Source organism: Chiroxiphia lanceolata, chromosome 14 (genome assembly GCF_009829145.1).
Source record: "Chiroxiphia lanceolata isolate bChiLan1 chromosome 14, bChiLan1.pri, whole genome shotgun sequence".
Classification (NCBI taxonomy): Eukaryota; Metazoa; Chordata; class Aves; order Passeriformes; family Pipridae; genus Chiroxiphia; species Chiroxiphia lanceolata.
The window spans coordinates 6097834-6115700 of record NC_045650.1 but is presented as its reverse complement, the minus strand read 5'-3'; the positions used below and the strand labels follow the sequence as shown (position 1 = coordinate 6115700).

General features: G+C 36.2%; 1 protein-coding gene across 3 annotated transcripts in view; it reads right to left on the bottom strand.

Annotated features, from left to right (window-relative positions):
* The window catches only part of PCDH11X (protocadherin 11 X-linked), a 461507-nt gene that overhangs the window by 413633 nt on the left and 30007 nt on the right, over positions 1-17867 (bottom strand). For all 3 annotated transcript variants that reach the window (XM_032701980.1, XM_032701982.1, XM_032701983.1), the window contains exon 2: positions 1556-2139. In XM_032701980.1, the coding sequence (XP_032557871.1) occupies positions 1556-2095 (540 nt within the window). In that variant the 5' untranslated portion in view covers positions 2096-2139. The remainder of the gene's footprint in view (positions 1-1555; positions 2140-17867) is intronic.

Here is a 17867-nt window from a genome sequence, read left to right as displayed (position 1 = left end):
TTGTGGTGATCTGAACTGTTGCTCACTCAGTCTCAGGGACTCCTGATTTTGCCATTTTCTATAGTTTTCCTTTTCCTACAAAACCAGCACTTTTCTCTCAGATAACTAACATTTCTGTGTTTAGACCAGGTGTTATTTTGCCACATTTTGTCTGTAACCCTGGATTTTTTGTTATTTTCTAGTCCTACTGTTTTTTATTTAATATGCTGTTATTCATTCCACAGAATCTCATTTAATATGCCAAATAAAGAAGACTGCATCCTACTGGATGCTTCTGCTTGGTTATCTAAAAAAAACCCAAACAAAATCACACACGTAGACATACCTGCTCTCCATATAACCTAGGAAAGGTTTTAAAAAGCTTACTACACAGACCTCAAACATTATAGCAAGTTCTTAAATGCCTTGGTTACACAGAGAGCAGACAGGCATATGTGGGATTTCTTTTTTTTTTTTTTACCTTTTTAATGGCTTACTAGAAATGCCCAGTGGGATGCAGTTTTCTAAAAGAGATTTGTGTCTTTGTCACAGCTTAGGACCCACACTAACACAACTGCTTCATGTTCCAAGCAATTTAAAAGAGCAAAAATTAAAAAAAAAAAAAAGTTTTATTAAATTGTTAGTAAATACTGATATATGTGAATATCAGCTATCAAGTCAGTCAAGGAATATATTGGCCTATATAGTCTGTATTTTTCTGGTCATTAATGAATGTCAGATTGGTTGATGAGCAGCCAAACCACAAAATAAATCCTTATTCCAAATCAAGGGAAATGAAGGCATTTTCAGCTTCCCCCAATAGCTTTAGGACAAGTGTCTTTCTTGTTCTAAACTCTCTATTTTAGCAAACTCAAATGAAAGTTATCCTGTATTTAGCAATCACAAACTCTTGTTTATATAAACACCACATGCTTTTATGTTATCCTTTTGTTCCTTAATTGCAGTTCTCCTACTCTTAGGTAGAAAGACTAAAAGAAGCAAGAATAAGAAATATTTGCACTGGTACTGCTATCCTTGCATTTGTGCATATCTTGGACTTTCTCCTGCCCAGACACTACAAAGCTGCTTTGAAAAATGGACTTTTTCATTGTGGAACAATGATGAGCATCACATCAACTTCTGGGTGAAGTTCTACTGCTCAAATCTAATGGTTGTGCAAGAGAGACACACAAAAAAAAAATGTTTACAAAAAGATGGGAGACATAAACCTAATGCAAAATGCTATTGCACTTGGCACTGTCACCCACCTTTCATGGTCTAAGACAACTGACAGCCAAAGCATACAAACACTTTGAATTTTGATAGAGAGCTCATGAAGACATGGATGTTTCATCACAGCATTACACAGATATGCACATGCACAAACAGCTCTCCGCAAATGAAGGTACAGTGCAGTAAATGCACTCAGGAGTACAGATTCACACTTCAAGATGTACCTGCACTGCACCAAGCTCTGGCACACACCTTCAGAATTCTAATGGGGTGGTGAGGACTGGCAACATTTGTGGGAAGACAGTAACACAGACAGTTACACAGAAGAATGGAAGAGACCCACCTTGAGCAGCTCATAATGCTGAATCCCATTGACACCGATGTCCGGATCGATGGCAGACGGGACAGAATAGCGAGAATTAATTGCTGTGTTTTCAGGGATAGAGATGTTAATCACCGTCGAGGGAAAAAGGGGGGCGTTGTCATTTATATCCTCTATTAGGAATCTGATCTTGACCAGTCTGAAAACTTCATCAGGCAAAACAGCCACCTCCACCTCGTAGAAGCAGCGGTTCTCACTGAAGATGCCGGCACAGAGCTTCTCCCGGTCGATGCGGTTTGCAGCCGTGAAAATCTCCCCAGTGTTCTCCTCTACCCTGACCAGTGGCACATCCCCAGTCTTGTACACGAGCTTGAACTGCAGTGGTGAGGAAAGGGGCACGTCTGGGTCCAGTGTTAGGTTAAGATCCTTGAGCAAATTGCCAATGAGGACATTTTCAGGCAGTTCTTCCCGCACGGTGTAATTCTTCTCCTGTGCGCCAGATTGGAATACAATACAGGCTAATAAGACTGCCAAGAGGTAGGTTCCAGACAGCAAGTCCATCTCCAGAATGACTAATGAGTATTCGTGTAGAACACCAGGAGTAGCTGGAAAAAGGAAAAGAAAAATTCTTAAAAACTTAGAGAATATTGGGTTCTTAAAGTAACAGAGACATGAAATGAGTACCTATCCTGTGGCAAACCACCTGAACTGTTTTGACATCCAATTAATAAAGTGGCATTTGACCTAATCCTTCATAAAAATGCATAACATTTCTTGCACAACTTTTTACTTGAAAATATTACTTAAACACTGAGGAAAGAATCTTAGAACTGGATCAGACCGAATTAAGAAATAAGTACAGAAATCCCTGTTTCCACATGAGATATTCCTTTACTCCTCGGGAAAACATCCTCCTTTGATCCCTCTACCACATTGTCCTCAATTTTTTTTGTTTGCAAAGAAAAAAAGTAGGCAAGAAGTTTTCAAGAACCATCTGCTGAGAAACGGATCTTTTTATACCTCTTGCTTAAAAGATGGGAAACCAAAAACACTTGTCTTAATTCTCCCCCAAGTTTTACACTGACAAAATTATGTAATGTTTGTTAACAACCACAAAGAAATCCGGCTATTTTTAATTGAGGAACTTAAACTGGCAAGAAAAATGTTATCTAGGTGGATGTCTGGTGAACTTCAGCCAACAATGGCTGGAAATCTGTCTGGTGAACTGTAAGAAATTTCATATAATTTTAAATCTCTGTTCATATATAAGCAAACTACTTTGGAATACCAATACCTTTAAAGTGAGATAAAGACTTGTTCTACACAGAAGAAAATTCTGTACTTTTCAACCTAGATTCTGAATAACAATGTATTCCCTCTTAAGATTGTTAACAACCTCAAGAAAGGTGGACGTAGAATGGGAGAATAGAGGTAAACACAGATACTTGGGTATTTACATACAACCTTCAGCCAAGAACTTTGAAGAGAAAAATCCCACTATTGAACTCCATGTAGAGAACATGCTACTTTGCTTAATCTTTACATAATTCTGCCATTCCAGAATTTAGGATCTTCTAGAATAACATTTCTGTAAGGTACAAGAGTTCCATGTAAAGCGATTTTTCTAGTTAATGTAATCTTAGCTCCTACCACCTTAGCATATGTTTCAAATATACCTGTACTAGCACATCTACATTCTTTTCATTGTGTAGGTAAAAATGTAATTTTTTTTTGCCTGTCTCTTCTCATTTTATTCTCCCTGTCATAGCACAGATTGATTTACTCCTGCAGATCAAGTTGCAGCAGTTGAAAAAATTACTGAAGCCAGTAATTGCCTTCACCTGTTAGTTACTGCCTTTCAGCAGTGCCACTTTCAGGGTAATTTAAACTAAAACATTTGATTTTGCAGTGAAACAGATTAGGAACAATTAATATTGCTATTCCATTTAAACACTGTGAACTGCTTTGGATTGGGAGCAAGCAACAGATAAAGAACATTCCAACTAGATCTGCAAGGTGCATCTTCCCACGTCAGCATGATTTAACTGCAGAGCATTTTCTGGCTTTTAGGGTTGTACAAAAGGAGCAACCTGAAGTAAAAATCCAATGCTGCAAAGTCGTCACTTATGAAAAAAGGCATTGCTCACTGAGTAATTCAATTAACCTGGAGGAGATTGCTGACAGAGGTGAGAACGGGGTGTGCAGTTTGCGTGGCGCACTCACCGCGTTACCTGCAGCCATTTACATCAGTAATTCACTGGTGTATTTGCAGCACTTCAGGAATTCAGAGTGCAACAATTCACAATCCAGCACTAACCAGGCCTCCAGGAGGGAACTAACAGTGCAGGATAAACAGCCAGTTTATAAATCCATTATGATATTAAATTCTGAATATGCAAATAAGGAAGTCATCAGCAGACCCTGATTAGCATTACTGGTAACACTATGGCAGCAGCGTGAGCTTAATGAAATAACTGTGGTGATGTTGTACAAGGGTATTAGTTTGACTATTATGATTTTATTTATTAACTGTCTTACATTCCTTTAAATACACGTCCAGCAATTGTCACCCCACCAAAGTAATTGCCCACATACTTCAACCTGCAGAGAGGTCTTATTTCAGGAAAGTACCTCTTTGTGTTCACTATTATTAAAATAAATATATTATTATTTACATTATTTCCTATGAAAAAACACAAATAAAAATGTGTGAGTCACAGTGAAGAGCTGATATTTAAATGCTGCCCTGAAAACAAAATTTCAGAATGGTTGCACTTTCTGTGCATACTGGAAAGCCTTGTTTTGCCACTTCTCCTTCTCTATCACAAGTTAAACTGAAAAATAACAAAATAGAGGTAAAAATCCCTTTACATCCTGATGTTTACAGAGTAATATTTGAAAATTGCAGTTAATTTCTTAGTGGAGGAAATTAACAAAACAACAATAACAACTATAAATACAAACCAAATTCCAGGCCCTACCCCAAATTCTTCTGTGACAATATTGATGTACATATTGCTTATAAATCATAACAATATAAAAATATTTTATAGTCAGGTATATAAATCTTCCAAATAATCTTACATTATAAAAGAAATATTTTATTTATTAAAAAGGCTATGAATGTTACATCATTCTACTCTCCCTAGTTTTGAAGATATGGGGAGTTTTAGCCACACTTGAAATCTTGTGTTTTATCTGTCAAGTTTTTCAAAGCAATATGAGGATGAGTACATAGATGAAACAGTCTAAAGAGTTCATCAAAAACTTTCCTGAATCAATTCTGAAAGTTGTGATAGTACCAGTAGATAATTTATATTAAAAATAACTGATAAGGATTCCCATAACCCCAGTTTTAACTGCAGTGGATTTTCCAGGGATTATAAAATAACAACAGCAGGACTCAAAGAGGTTTGCCAGAAAAACCACAGCGTGGAACTTAGCATTACGTTTCTATGCATACTTTTATTTACTTTTTTAATTAAACGAAGTTTGAACCACTCTATTTAAACTACTTTTGTGCCATAATGAAGAAAATACCTTAAAGCACGACAATGGCAGAACACCACTCTTATAAACCCTGTCAGATAAATGCTAACATGACTTTTTAGAGTGTCTTTTGCTGTCATTGATTTTCCTGAATGACTAAAGGGTATAGACATCTAATAGGCAGTGTCAGGACTTGTAACAGGAAAAACCAACCAGCAATGGCTTACAATTCTTGTAAGAATTCCACAGAATACACTATTTTTTAATGGTCTTTACCTCTTTCTAAACAATTCTAGGAACGGTTTTTAACCTTTAAAAAGTGTTCTAGAGATGTAGGCCTTTAAGGAGAGGGAAAAAAAAAACCAACATGACTTAAGTTTTCTGCTTAGATATAGAGTAGAATATCTTATGTTGTGGGGAAAGAGTTGTTCTTACAGAAACCTATTTATATAGTCATAGCTGTATGTTGCCTGTCATTTGTGCCATAGCACTGACAGCAATACTATGGCAACAGCAATGCAAAGGAAAAGAGCACGAGGTACTTTCTAGCAACCAAGCATCATCCTGAAAGACATTTATAAAATCAGAGTGTTTCAGACTGGAGCACAGAGGAAACACAAAGTGCAGAAGGCTAAATAGAATAGTCCAACTCTAAAGGACCTTTCATAAGTTCCAGCACTCACTCACACTTTTAAGGCGGTAAAAAAAAAAAAATTCAGAACAAATAAAATTGTTTAACAGAAGGTGACATTAGGCTTGCCAAGCCATTTTCCCAGCTTTCAAAAGGAAGCATTGATGTCTTTGCTGCTGACTTCCCAACTAGTAAGGCAAATGGCCCAGATGGACAAGATGGAGGGTAGGAGGGGGAGAAAAAATTTGAAACTTGCTCTCCTTCATCTGACTATCTGTGCACTTAAATATACCTGGGGTTTTTTGTCCAATATACCAAACCTTAATGGTGTCATTTAAATATTACCACTGCTCATTATTACCTTCATTTAGCAGCTGTCAAATCACACCTTGAAAAGCAGAGAGAATATAAAAGCTGTAACCACCTAATGGAGTAGGTCATGAAGGTAGAATCTAAATCTGTTCCTTACACACAAGGCTCCAGCTGGTCCCATCTGAGTCCTTTGGCTTATTACAGGACTTGTTATTTCTTCCTTAAGAGGATCACAGAAAAGTACTAAAAGGGGTAAAGAGCTCAGGTGTCCACTTCACATTAAGAAGTGACACTATTTTTTAATACCTGGGCTCAGAGTTGATTTAGAGTAGGAACAAATAATCTGTGGTAAGATTTTGTAATTACTATATCAAGTTTAAAGAAAAAACTATCCTATTTAATGAATTAGGAATATTATATTGAAGTCCAAAACTACATCAATACCCAATTACTGAAATCATAGTAGAGAAGAAATCCTGAAAATATCACTCCCGTTCTTATCTTCATATTCCCAAACCTATTTTAATTACTTGGACAAATTTAGCTAGGAGACCACACTTTTTCAGTATAATATTCTTTTCATTTGCTGCTAATCCACCATGGGTTCCTTAAACAGGAGTATTTAAATCCCTGTATTAAAATGGTGTTTCTCAGAGCAAAAGATCTTCGTGACATGGGCTCTATCTGTCAGTCAATACCATGATTATCATGTTATTTAACTGAGAGTGAGCTCTCTGCAACTGTTCCACTTCACAAAGGCTCCCCCTGAAGTGCCAACTGACAGCTCTATGCACAAGCTTTGAATTCTTGAACCATGCTGGTGTGGATTTCAACTTTATCCTGTAGATCTCACCTGCTGGATTGTTAGGTGAGAACTTTCTGATACTGCAAATTTGTAGTGTTTGGTGTTTTAGCTGTTGGGTTGTTTCTTTGCTTGCCATAAACCACCACCACGGCTGCACACAGGCAGGTTTCATTAAGGAGCTGGCTGGTTTTGATGGTGCTTATTTTCAAAAAGATAGAGAATTTAGAGATATTTCTTACTGGTTTTGGTGACAAAGAGAAGCACTACAAAGCCATTGCCTGACAGAAATCCCTCTCATTTCTTTAAGGCCAGACACAAATTATAACAAACAACCTGAACTCATTTTCACACTTTATAGCATTTCAAACATAAATTATTTTGCAGCCATAAATATTTATCCACAGAATCCACTCCCTACACAGGATATTTCATTATCATAGTCAAAGACCTACCTCAAAGAGAAACAGACAATTTGTTATATTATCAAGGCTTTCAAATTCATTCCCTCATATGATTTTACTCTAAATCCACTAAGGGACTGATTCATTCTTTGATCTATTTTTTATTAGCATGATGGTACTGACTTCAATGAGGTTTCTTTAATTTGATTTTTTTTTTCAGTGATGAACAAAATGAAACTGGAAATTCTTAGCACCAGGAGAAAAACATCACCCCACATCCATTTAAGTCAACAAAAGAATTAAGTGTGAGCCACAACTTGCTTACAGTTGCATTCTTTCCTGATCCAGGGGTTTTACTGCTTTAAAAATAGAGTATTTTAAGGGTTTTTATGACTTTCCCATCATAGGGGGTAAAAAATGCTCTTCACTTGAGGAAATAACACGTTAATGACCCAAAGGCAGGTTCTGGCAGGCACGTGAAGAAGCAGCAACAGTGTGGAAAACAAGTAACTGATAAATTCTTACTGAAAGAGAATTCTGTATTCCTGCTAATAATCTGCAACTGATAGGAAGAGTGTTTATTAAGATTTGTATGAAGATCCTGGAACCAGGAAACAGAACTATAAACACACAACAGGCAGTGAGCATGCTGAATGAACAAATTAAACTCAACTCACATTGCTATATGGTATAAGTAATTTATTTTAACTGTTGCAAACTAATCCCTTTAAAGCTGAAGTCTCTTTTTTTACTAAAATAGTAACTACAGTCCACCTTTGGGAAAACACATCTAGAAGCCACTCAGCAAATATTTTAGAAATATCCTGTAACTTATTTCAGAGATCTCTGAGATATGCAGTGTCAAATTTATTTACGTACCAGTGACACTAAGAAATCATCTTGCTTTTAGCAGTGAAACATTTTTGCACCAGAGCTGCATAAAAGCTAAAGGTTGAAAACAAAAATCGGGGGAAAAAAAAAAAGGGAAGATGTCTCTGATAAGCATGGTTATTTCCATTTTCCTAGGAAGAAATACTGGGATACTTGAATAAACAGGGAAAAAATAAAGGAATCAAAACTGCAAAAACATCGAACCAAACTCAATACACAAACTCCCTATAAATCTGCAGACTGTTACAACTCAAAATTAACACAACATTGCTCTACAAATTCAAATACATATTCACTAAAATTCAGTGGCTGACTTCAAAAAACATTACAAAAAATCAAGTTATTCATGGTATGATTCATAGTGTCAGTTTCTTTGCTTTTTATTTGTGTGTTTGTACTACATGAATGTATTTTACAAATCAAGTGAAAATTGCTCTAGTTTTGGTGCTTGAAAATCTGTTCATGCCTCAAATCAGAAAATTAAATCTCTGCTAAAACAAACAAAAGAAAAGTCATCCATGGACCACTGGCAAGAGAACACGGTATCACAATAAAAACTATGTGAAACCACATATGTGATTGTTGGATATACTCCAACATAAAACACATTTTTATTTATTTAAAAATGGAAGTAAATCTGATTTTAGTCATTTGTGTCAAACTCTTTTAAATGGCAATTGTTGAGATCACCTGTTTCACACATAATGCATTTTGTTTTACTTCCTCACTGCCAGTTGATAACTTTCATTACTGACTAGTAAAAAACCCACATTTCACAGTGTCTATTAAACAACACAAGTATTTATGAATCAGACCAGGAATACTGCTCACAGCTGAATGTTATATTCTCTATTACCTGCTTACATCAGATACAATTCTGCCTGGAGCCCAGTAATACACATGCTATATATTCTAGAGTAGCAGAAATCAGCTGCCTTCTTCCAACACCTCTTCAGTTCCAAACACAGAGATGAGGTAGCTACAGTAACTTACATTTCTCCTTTAAAGATCCATTTGTGAGAGTACTGTTCCCAAAACTTACAGAAAGAAACCCAAAACCTATACATATTGTCATTTTTTTTTAAAGTCAGGAGTCAATCTATTTATATTCTGGAATTCCTGTTAAACTCAGGCTATCCAGAATTTTGCTCTATTTGCATCCAGTTTCTGAAGGAAAAATATATTTCTCCTGGGTGTCAGAATACATATATTAGTCATTAAATGATACCAGAACCTTAAGTGTTCTATATTTTTTTTTAAACTGTCTAAAGTTTCGTATTTCCATCAGTTTCTCCTTGTCTTATCATACCCAAAGAAATAGTATGTTTTTCATCCAGTAGCAGCATAGCTACCTGTTTTCCTACGGGATTTTTTATTCTGCTTAAATGTAAATTAAATGCAAACTAGTAGGTACTAATCAAGAGTTCAAAACATCAAATATATCATAAAAGATGATCCCTATATCTTAGGATGTATCTCACCAATTAATAGCCACGTCACCATGTTTGTCCAAAGTTGTCACCAGTAACATATGGATACTTTACATAGGAAGACATCTTTATAAATCATAAATTCATCCCTGGAATCTCTAAGAGTACCATGAACTTGAGAACTAATTGCACGTCTTGGAAGGAATTTTCTCATAATTTATGGATGGGCCCAGAGCAGGGAAGCAATCAACACATTTTTGAGCTAACTGGCCCCATCTAAATACACTGTATGAATAAAACAGGGCAGTATGCAATATAACACCCCTAAGAGAAGAGGATTTCAGAGGAAGGCTTCTCCAAGGGCAGAACAGAACCACTTGAAGATAAGTTATATTAGAATACAAACCAAAACCAGATGATAAGCAAATTCTTCCTCCCAGCCAGCCCTGCCCTGACTCCAGCCCACCTGAAGGCTCATCACTCCTCCACTGACCCTCAGGCAGTTTTTAGGGAAACTCTTGCTTTTTTGTTACCTGACCATAAAGGCAAATCCCACATCTTGAGCCATGGAAAGCCTTGTGACAGGAATTACTTCCTGCCAGGGGGAGCCCCTCAGCTGGCAGCCCTTGGCCACCTCTGCCCTGATGGGATCCAACCATCACCTGGTGAAAGAGAAACTTCTGACAAGGGACCACAACACTATTACCTAACAGTTTTAAGAGCTTTGCCTTATTGATATATAAGAAAATTACTTCTCTGGTTCAATAGTTTATGTAGACAAAAAAATGTAAAGTTTTTTTCTCTGTAACATTAAAAACCCCTCAACAAAAAAGAAAAAAAAATGACACAGGAATCATTTGACTGTTCTGGTAAAAGACTTCCTTGTGCACAGCAAATCCCATCCTGACAGACCCCTAAACTGCTGCAGAGATTGTAAACACATGAATTGCTTCTCAGAGCAAATTCTGTGCCAGGAGCACTGCACTAAAGTGATTCTGAAAAAGGGATTGAAAACTAAATTATCCCATGGAAATGATGGAGCATAGCTGTTTAGACCTCGGAGAAAGCAGATACCAAAAGACAGTTAAAATGTTTGTACAAAAAATACTCAGTAAAAAGAGTCACAGAATTGGATAAAACAGAGTTATAAGATCTTTAAAATGTGTTACAGCAGTTTGATGTGCAGGGTCTGTATAGTAAGTATGGTTTAAGAACTGGAGTATCTGATCAACAATTAAATTGATTCAAAGCCCACTGAAAATAGTGGCATCTTCTGCAAGGCTTAAAAAGTTTGCTGGAACAACAGCTCTGGAAATGGAATTCCTCAGCTTAACCTTAAAGTGGAAGAGCCTACACATCTCAACAACAGAACTTTATTGAATATTTGCATAGCAATTAATACTTAATTTTAGATTTTATTACAAATGTCAGGCCAGATCAAAACAAGCTATGCTCTTGAAGCCTGTCATGGTAAAGCTGTTGTTCACCTGAAGCCCAGAAAATCTGATTTTTAAAGTTTTGCCTAGAAGCATCAAGTTTAGGATATTTGGGATATTATTTCCCACCCATTCTCTTTCTTCTGACATCATGCAACAGGATGAACAGCATCAAAAGATTTGGGGAGGGGGTAGAATTTATATCTAATAATAAGAGCTCTGCATATCAGAGTCCTGTAGGTTATCATGTTCATAGAAAACTTTCAGAAGTCGTATTGAAGCACATTTTCCCATACAATATCATGGGGCCATGATGCACTTTATCATTACTGGTACACTACATAGAACATTTTTTGAAAGAATCAAATATTAGTTCTTGAAAGCAGAAATTAAAGGAGGAAAAATCCTACAGGAGTCGTGTGAACAATGATTAAAATTTCAAATGGATGTATATTCTTCTTCCTCTCTTTTGTATAAAAGTTATGTCCTTGCTCCACAAACCCAAGTGAAAAAACTAATTTTGCATATAAATGGAGTGACTTCATGCTGGATAAAAGCTTATTATTTAGTTGTAAGACAGTCAGAAAAGAGTAAAAAATATACCACAAAACACATACGTGTCTCTTAGCTAAAATAATTACAACACAGGGAATCTTTGACTAATATTGGATTACATTAACTACTATATCATATGTAAGTTTTATCACGCTTCATATTTTGGTTACTTTGTCTGTTTCAAGCAACTAAAGATGACTCAAGACATTTTGGTTATTTCTGGAAATTGGACATTTGTATTAGGGTTGTAATAGAAATGTCATGCAAACATTTAAGATATCAGATAGACTGTTCCTTTACATCAGCTAATTATGCCTCCAAATCTAAGACCTGCCAAGAAAATGGATGTTTTTCCTTCTATGCAGAGGTTGTTTTGAATGTCTTAAACAGGATCAACGCAAGTGACACAAAGACATAATTATATGTTGCTTAGCAAGATGGAAAAACAACAGTGATAAGATTAACTGCTCCATCAATTACTTGTATAAGGAGTAGAAATATTGATTTATGATTAAATTAAGATAAAATAATAACATTTCAAATCTTTAGCATCTGATAATGTAACTGTTGGTCAGAACTTCTAATGATTTCCAGTAAAGTAGATGCTCAGAACTTGAAAAATTCAAATCCTGGTTAGTAAAGAAAATTTAGTCTTGCTACTAAAATTTATCAGAATTCCAGGTGTGTCATATAAAATATGTATTAAGTGTATTCAGTGAATTTGCCTAAGACAAAGTTCTATTCTGGTATAGAAACTGGAAGTATTAAAGTGTTGTGGTATTGAAAAGTAGCCACAATTCCTACTGCAACAAAATTATTATGAAGAAAATATAGTCAGTTTAACAGGATTATGGAATACTTCCCTGGAACTTAATAATGTCTGTCCCACGTATACTGTAAAGTATTAGAAGATATTTTGATTTTTTTCAAACATACCATATTAAAAGAGTGTCTTCAGTTTGCAGGTCTACTTGCCTAATAAAATTCCTCTGTGTTTTACATGATGCAGCACATTGCAACAATTTTCTGATGTGCAGACATGATGAACTCCTAGAGGCAGTCTAACATCTCGCAGTGATATTTCTCTGTGCATCAGTAATTTCTTCACTGCTTCTACTACAAGCATTAGTGATGGGATATTTTTGTGTGATTTTGTGCCACGTATCACAGATTTTTTCCTTTCTTTGGCAGAGTTTGAGGAGGCATATTATTTCTCAGTGCACAGTGTGGATGGATCAGCACTGTTTTAAATGGAGAATCGTTCTCTGTAACCTGAGGGATACTGCCAAGTCTGGTTTCTTTAAAATCAATTCAAGAGATTCATGCTCAGGTTTGGCTGGAGGAATAAACTTTTTGACCAAATCACAACAACACAAGTTCTTATAGTTCCCTTCTATTGGGATGCAATGTTTTCTTGGAGAAAAAAAAAAAACAAATAGACATTTTCATGGTATACACTATATTCTGCCATATATTTGCTGCTGTGTTCTACTCTTACCCAGATTAAAGCACACAAATATCAGGTTGAAATATCTTTCCTGTCCTAGAAAAATACGATCAGTTATCTCAATCCACTGTTTAAATTCATATTATTTCAGGAGAAAACAAAACAAGTAATTACACAAGTCACACAATGCCTTTCCCATACAATTAGAAATTGATGCAATGGGGCTTTCTCTTGTTTGTTCATTTATTTGGTTTATAACAGAGACATTAGGGGAATTCAGTTGAAAAATATCTGCAAAACAAATTTCCAAGCTGATGACTGAAATAATGTTGCATGAAATGCAGATGATGTTCCATGCCTTGGTTCAGATACATCTCCCATGGTCTCTGCAGAACAGTAAAAGATTTGCAGTTTTCTTGACCACTAATACTTTAGAATTCTATCAGTATTAGATATTATAACCATTGCAATCTCAGCCATCTCATTAGTCTTGCATTTGACCTGAAATAAAGAAGGTCAATAATCAGATTGAAAAAATTCCATGGTTGATTATTTTAGCCCTTCAGTTCAACAGCAAAATCATTTTAATGACTATTTGTTATTATTTCATTATATTTTATATAAACACAATTGATACTTCTTTTTTAATTCAATGTCCAAAGGCACAGAGTATCACCTCAACTCCCCATACATCTCCTACTGACACTAGCAAGAGTCACAGACCAACAAATGAAAACACTGAAATAGCTGAAAAACATAGTTTAACATGGTCTGTAGGGGCACAGGACCGAGGTTGCAACATTCAAAGACCACAGGTCATGTCTAGCCTTCAGTCACTGAAACCAAACCAAACCAACAACAAAAAGACCAGCAAGTTGTTGCTGTGCCTACTACTCCTAATTATTGTTTTCTGTAGATCAGATCGAGTGCATGTGTACAACTAACTCCTGCAACAGCAGCTGTTACATTTACTCCTTAGAAACTATAAATAATACTGACCCTTTTCATGTTTCTGAGTATAATACATTAAACCATTAGGGCACTAAAACAAAAGATCCCTGCTACATTTTACTTGCCAGTTTTCACCTTCCCTTGAGAGAACTAAGAGCCTATGATTTAGAGAAAATACAGGTTATTTCATCTCTCAGTGGGAAACTTTGATCTTTTATCTAAATATTGTCTGCAAGACAAGAACAAAATAATTGTGTGCTCACTTGGATTTAGGCAGGTTACACTATCTGCAGATTTCCATGTGTTCGTTACATTTTTGGTTTGAATGCATCCTCCTCTATTAGAAATTAAAGATGCATTTTTATTTACTTATTTTTTTCACGCAGTACTTTTTCAAATTGTCTGTGTAAGCCTTCATCACGATGTTTTAGCAAGCAGGCCACCTAGTGCCTAACAATAACAAGTACTCTGTAATGACCTGAAGTGTTCAGCAAGAAGGAACAGCACTTAGTCAACTGGATATCAGAACCATGTTACCATACTGAAACTCTGCTAAAATAATCTAGAAGTCTCCCCCCGCCCCTGAGCAGAATTGTGACATTTTCCTGTAACAATTTTAGAAGTGGAATAGATATATACCTTTGTCTTGTTAAGAAAGTTAAAATTCTTTTCTTTAAAAATTCACTTTGTAGGTCTTCTAGTTGCTTATAAGATTTGAATTATTTCAGTCTGTTGCTGAAAAAATAAATGCTGGTCTTTTTCTAAGAAAATGTTCTTCTCCCAGAGGGTGGTTGGGCACTGAACAGGCTCCCCAGGGCAGTGGTCACAGTCCCAAGGCTCACAGAGCTCAAGGAGCATTTGGACAATGCTCTTGGGCACATGGTGGGATTGTTGGGGTGTCCCGTGCAGAGCCAGGAGTTGGACTGGATGATCCTTGTGGGTCTCATCCAACTCAGGATATTCTATGATTCTACGACTTCCCATTCTTCTTTGACACATGTCATGTCTAATTTTACCTGATTAAATTAACAATAACAGAGTATTTTAAATGTGAATGACAGATCTGGTACTACCATGGCAAGAGGTATTTCCTCCTGATTCATTTGTGTCAGTATTTTAGAGTCCAATTTAGTATCTTTTAAGATTGTGGGCAAAGTTTCTATAAACATCAAGAGTTATAGTGCCTATTAAGCTTTCTGTTTCATCTTGGCAATATACTGCTTTTCTCTAGACTGGAATGAAAATTCAATAATCTCAAGAAGCAGGCAATAGTCCCTCAAAGTAAAAAAGACCACTTCTTTCTTTACTCAAACTTAAATTACCCTTAGTTCTTTCCTCAGAAAAGTGAGATTTTAAGGCCATGGAAAGGCTCTATTCAAAGATATTAGAAGATACTGAAAATATTTTTGTATTCAGATTCTACAGACTAATTTTCAAATATCCTGATTTGACATACCTCCATCACAAATGGTTTAGTCAGAATCAAATGTTTTGGTTCCTCTGAACATCAGTGGAATTTGGGTTCCCCCAGCACTGGGAAATGTGTATCCAGTGCTGCATATCTCATCCAGGGTTCTTAAAGCTGAAGTTATTTTTTCAAAAAGCTATTTACCCTGTAAAGTATAATACTCTGAATCTCCTAGTTCAATTTATAAACATTTAGGACTTATGTGTGTACAGATATATGTGTATATATACAGTGCTTATATGGAAAAGAAATAATGAAAAGCATTCAATGAAATATACTTCTTTTGAGCATTAAAGCAAAATTTAAGAGAACATACCCACAATTTACAAACCTGCTCAAGGAAATAGTTAAGATATTTTCTTTCCCCAAGATATTGAACACTTTGTGGGTGACTGTGACCATAGAACTGTCCAATACCATCCAACACCATTTGCATTGCACTGCATTTACTGCTGATGAGACTTAATTTGGTGGGCATTTATATTTACAAAAACAAGCAAACAAACAAACCCTCCAAGGTGTTAGACCTCCATAAAACAGAAAGTAAATTATGAATGTATTTGAAAGAATATTATCCTTTCTTCTGTGAAAAATCAAAGCTCCCATTTGCCAAATTTCAATTCTAATGTTTAGATAGATTCACAACAATAAAATTCCCCTGTAGCATTTTGTGAGCTTTTTGGAGTTTCAAAGGGAGAAGTTCTTATCCTTTCTGAAACATTATAGTCTTATTACCCATCTCTTGATTAGTCAGGCGTTAGGAGGATAAAAGGATACCCATCCACACCTGCTTGCTTGATTACTTCATCTTTTGTGGTTTGAAAGGCATTCCACCTCCTCAAACATTAATAACAGCACAAAATCCCCCAACTGAACCATTATGTAGCCCCTACCCCAAAGAATCTGGGGACTGCATAACAGAGCCAGTAATGTCTGGGATAATTAAAAAGATAGAACATGAACAAGATCATGACATGATAATGAGTCTCTCCCATGATGGATTTTTAGTTGGATAGGAATGTTACAATATATGAAATTGGAATTTATCAAAACAATGCAATCTAATACCAACATGCTGCAGTGAGAGCATTCCCAGAACTAACAGTCATGGGCTAAATTGGTCCCTAATGGGGACAACATCATATGAGGATTATAAGGATTAATTTTCGGGTTTGCTGGAGATCCTGAAGCTGACAGAATTTTCACATTTTCCAGTCTTGTGGAAACAATTATGAAGCAAGATCCAAAAACTGAAAACATCAATTCTGGCTGTAAGAGCGGCTGCAGAACCAACGCTGCCTGTCCTTTCCTGCCTAACAGTTTTCCTTCTTTCAGAGTGACAACTGTAAATGAACTTAATCTATCTCCATGTTAGAGTAGAGGACCTGTGACTGGTTGTTGTCATCAATGTGTAACATGCCTTGGGTGACAGGTTCTCTCACTCAGCTGAGTGCTCATGAATATTGACAAGGACACTGCCTGCCAAAAAATGACAATACTGTGCAGCATTTCTTCAGCTTCATCTCAGCTTCTGGGCTGCTGCATGCCACAGGATAGTCTGCTAACCCAGACTCTTCTTCACAACTAGATCCCACATCAACTGCATTCTTTCAGGTCCTTAAGATTCAGGATCCTTCCCTGGAATACTAATTTTTTTTCCAATATGAGTGAAGGGACTTGAAGGGAATGCACTTGCACATAACAAGGCATGTCCTATTGTAAAACTATTTCATGAGGCTCTGTCTTTATTCTTTCTATCCTCAGCATAAGTCCAGAGTAGAAATAGAAACAAAAGGGTTTGGTTTCCTCAGGAGCTGGAGGGACAAAGGAATTGGCTGTTGCAGTTTCAACACTGGCATCTATTCTAAGCTCTAGCACCAGTGGCTGCTGTGAGCAGAGTGTGAAAATGGCACTGTATCTATGTATCAAATCCAGTCCTGCAGCAGAAATACTGGTATTATTTGCAAAGTGTTTAATCATTTATAATTCTTCCATTTGAAGAAATGGCCAATAGCATTAGCCATGCAAGCCTCTGTGGGCTAATGTAATTAGTCTTACGCATTTTAAGACCAGATAGAATGGTATTAGAAAGAATGGAGGACCATTTTAATTGGATGATGGCAAAATCCCTCTAAGCACTATGGCTGTCTCCTGTGTTCAAAATCCTTTAAAAAGTTCAGAGATTCCAATTGTTTTCTGCAGCAACAGTATTTCTATCTAAATTATATTAAATGTGTCAGCTCATTTCCAGAGCAAAAATGATAAAAGCACATTCAACTTCAGCAAAGCTGATCACTTTAAAGAAAAATATAAGATAATTAAAAGCTGTTACAACTGACAATACAACACTGCAGCTTCAAAATTCTTCCCTAATTACAGCTGCTAACTTTTAATAGCAACTGTAACAGTGAGTCAGATTTGACATTACAATAGCATCCCAACCTCTTATTTGGGAGAAAGGCTCTTGAGGAAAATACAATTACAAGGTGAGCATGTCCAGCCAAGACCACTGCACGT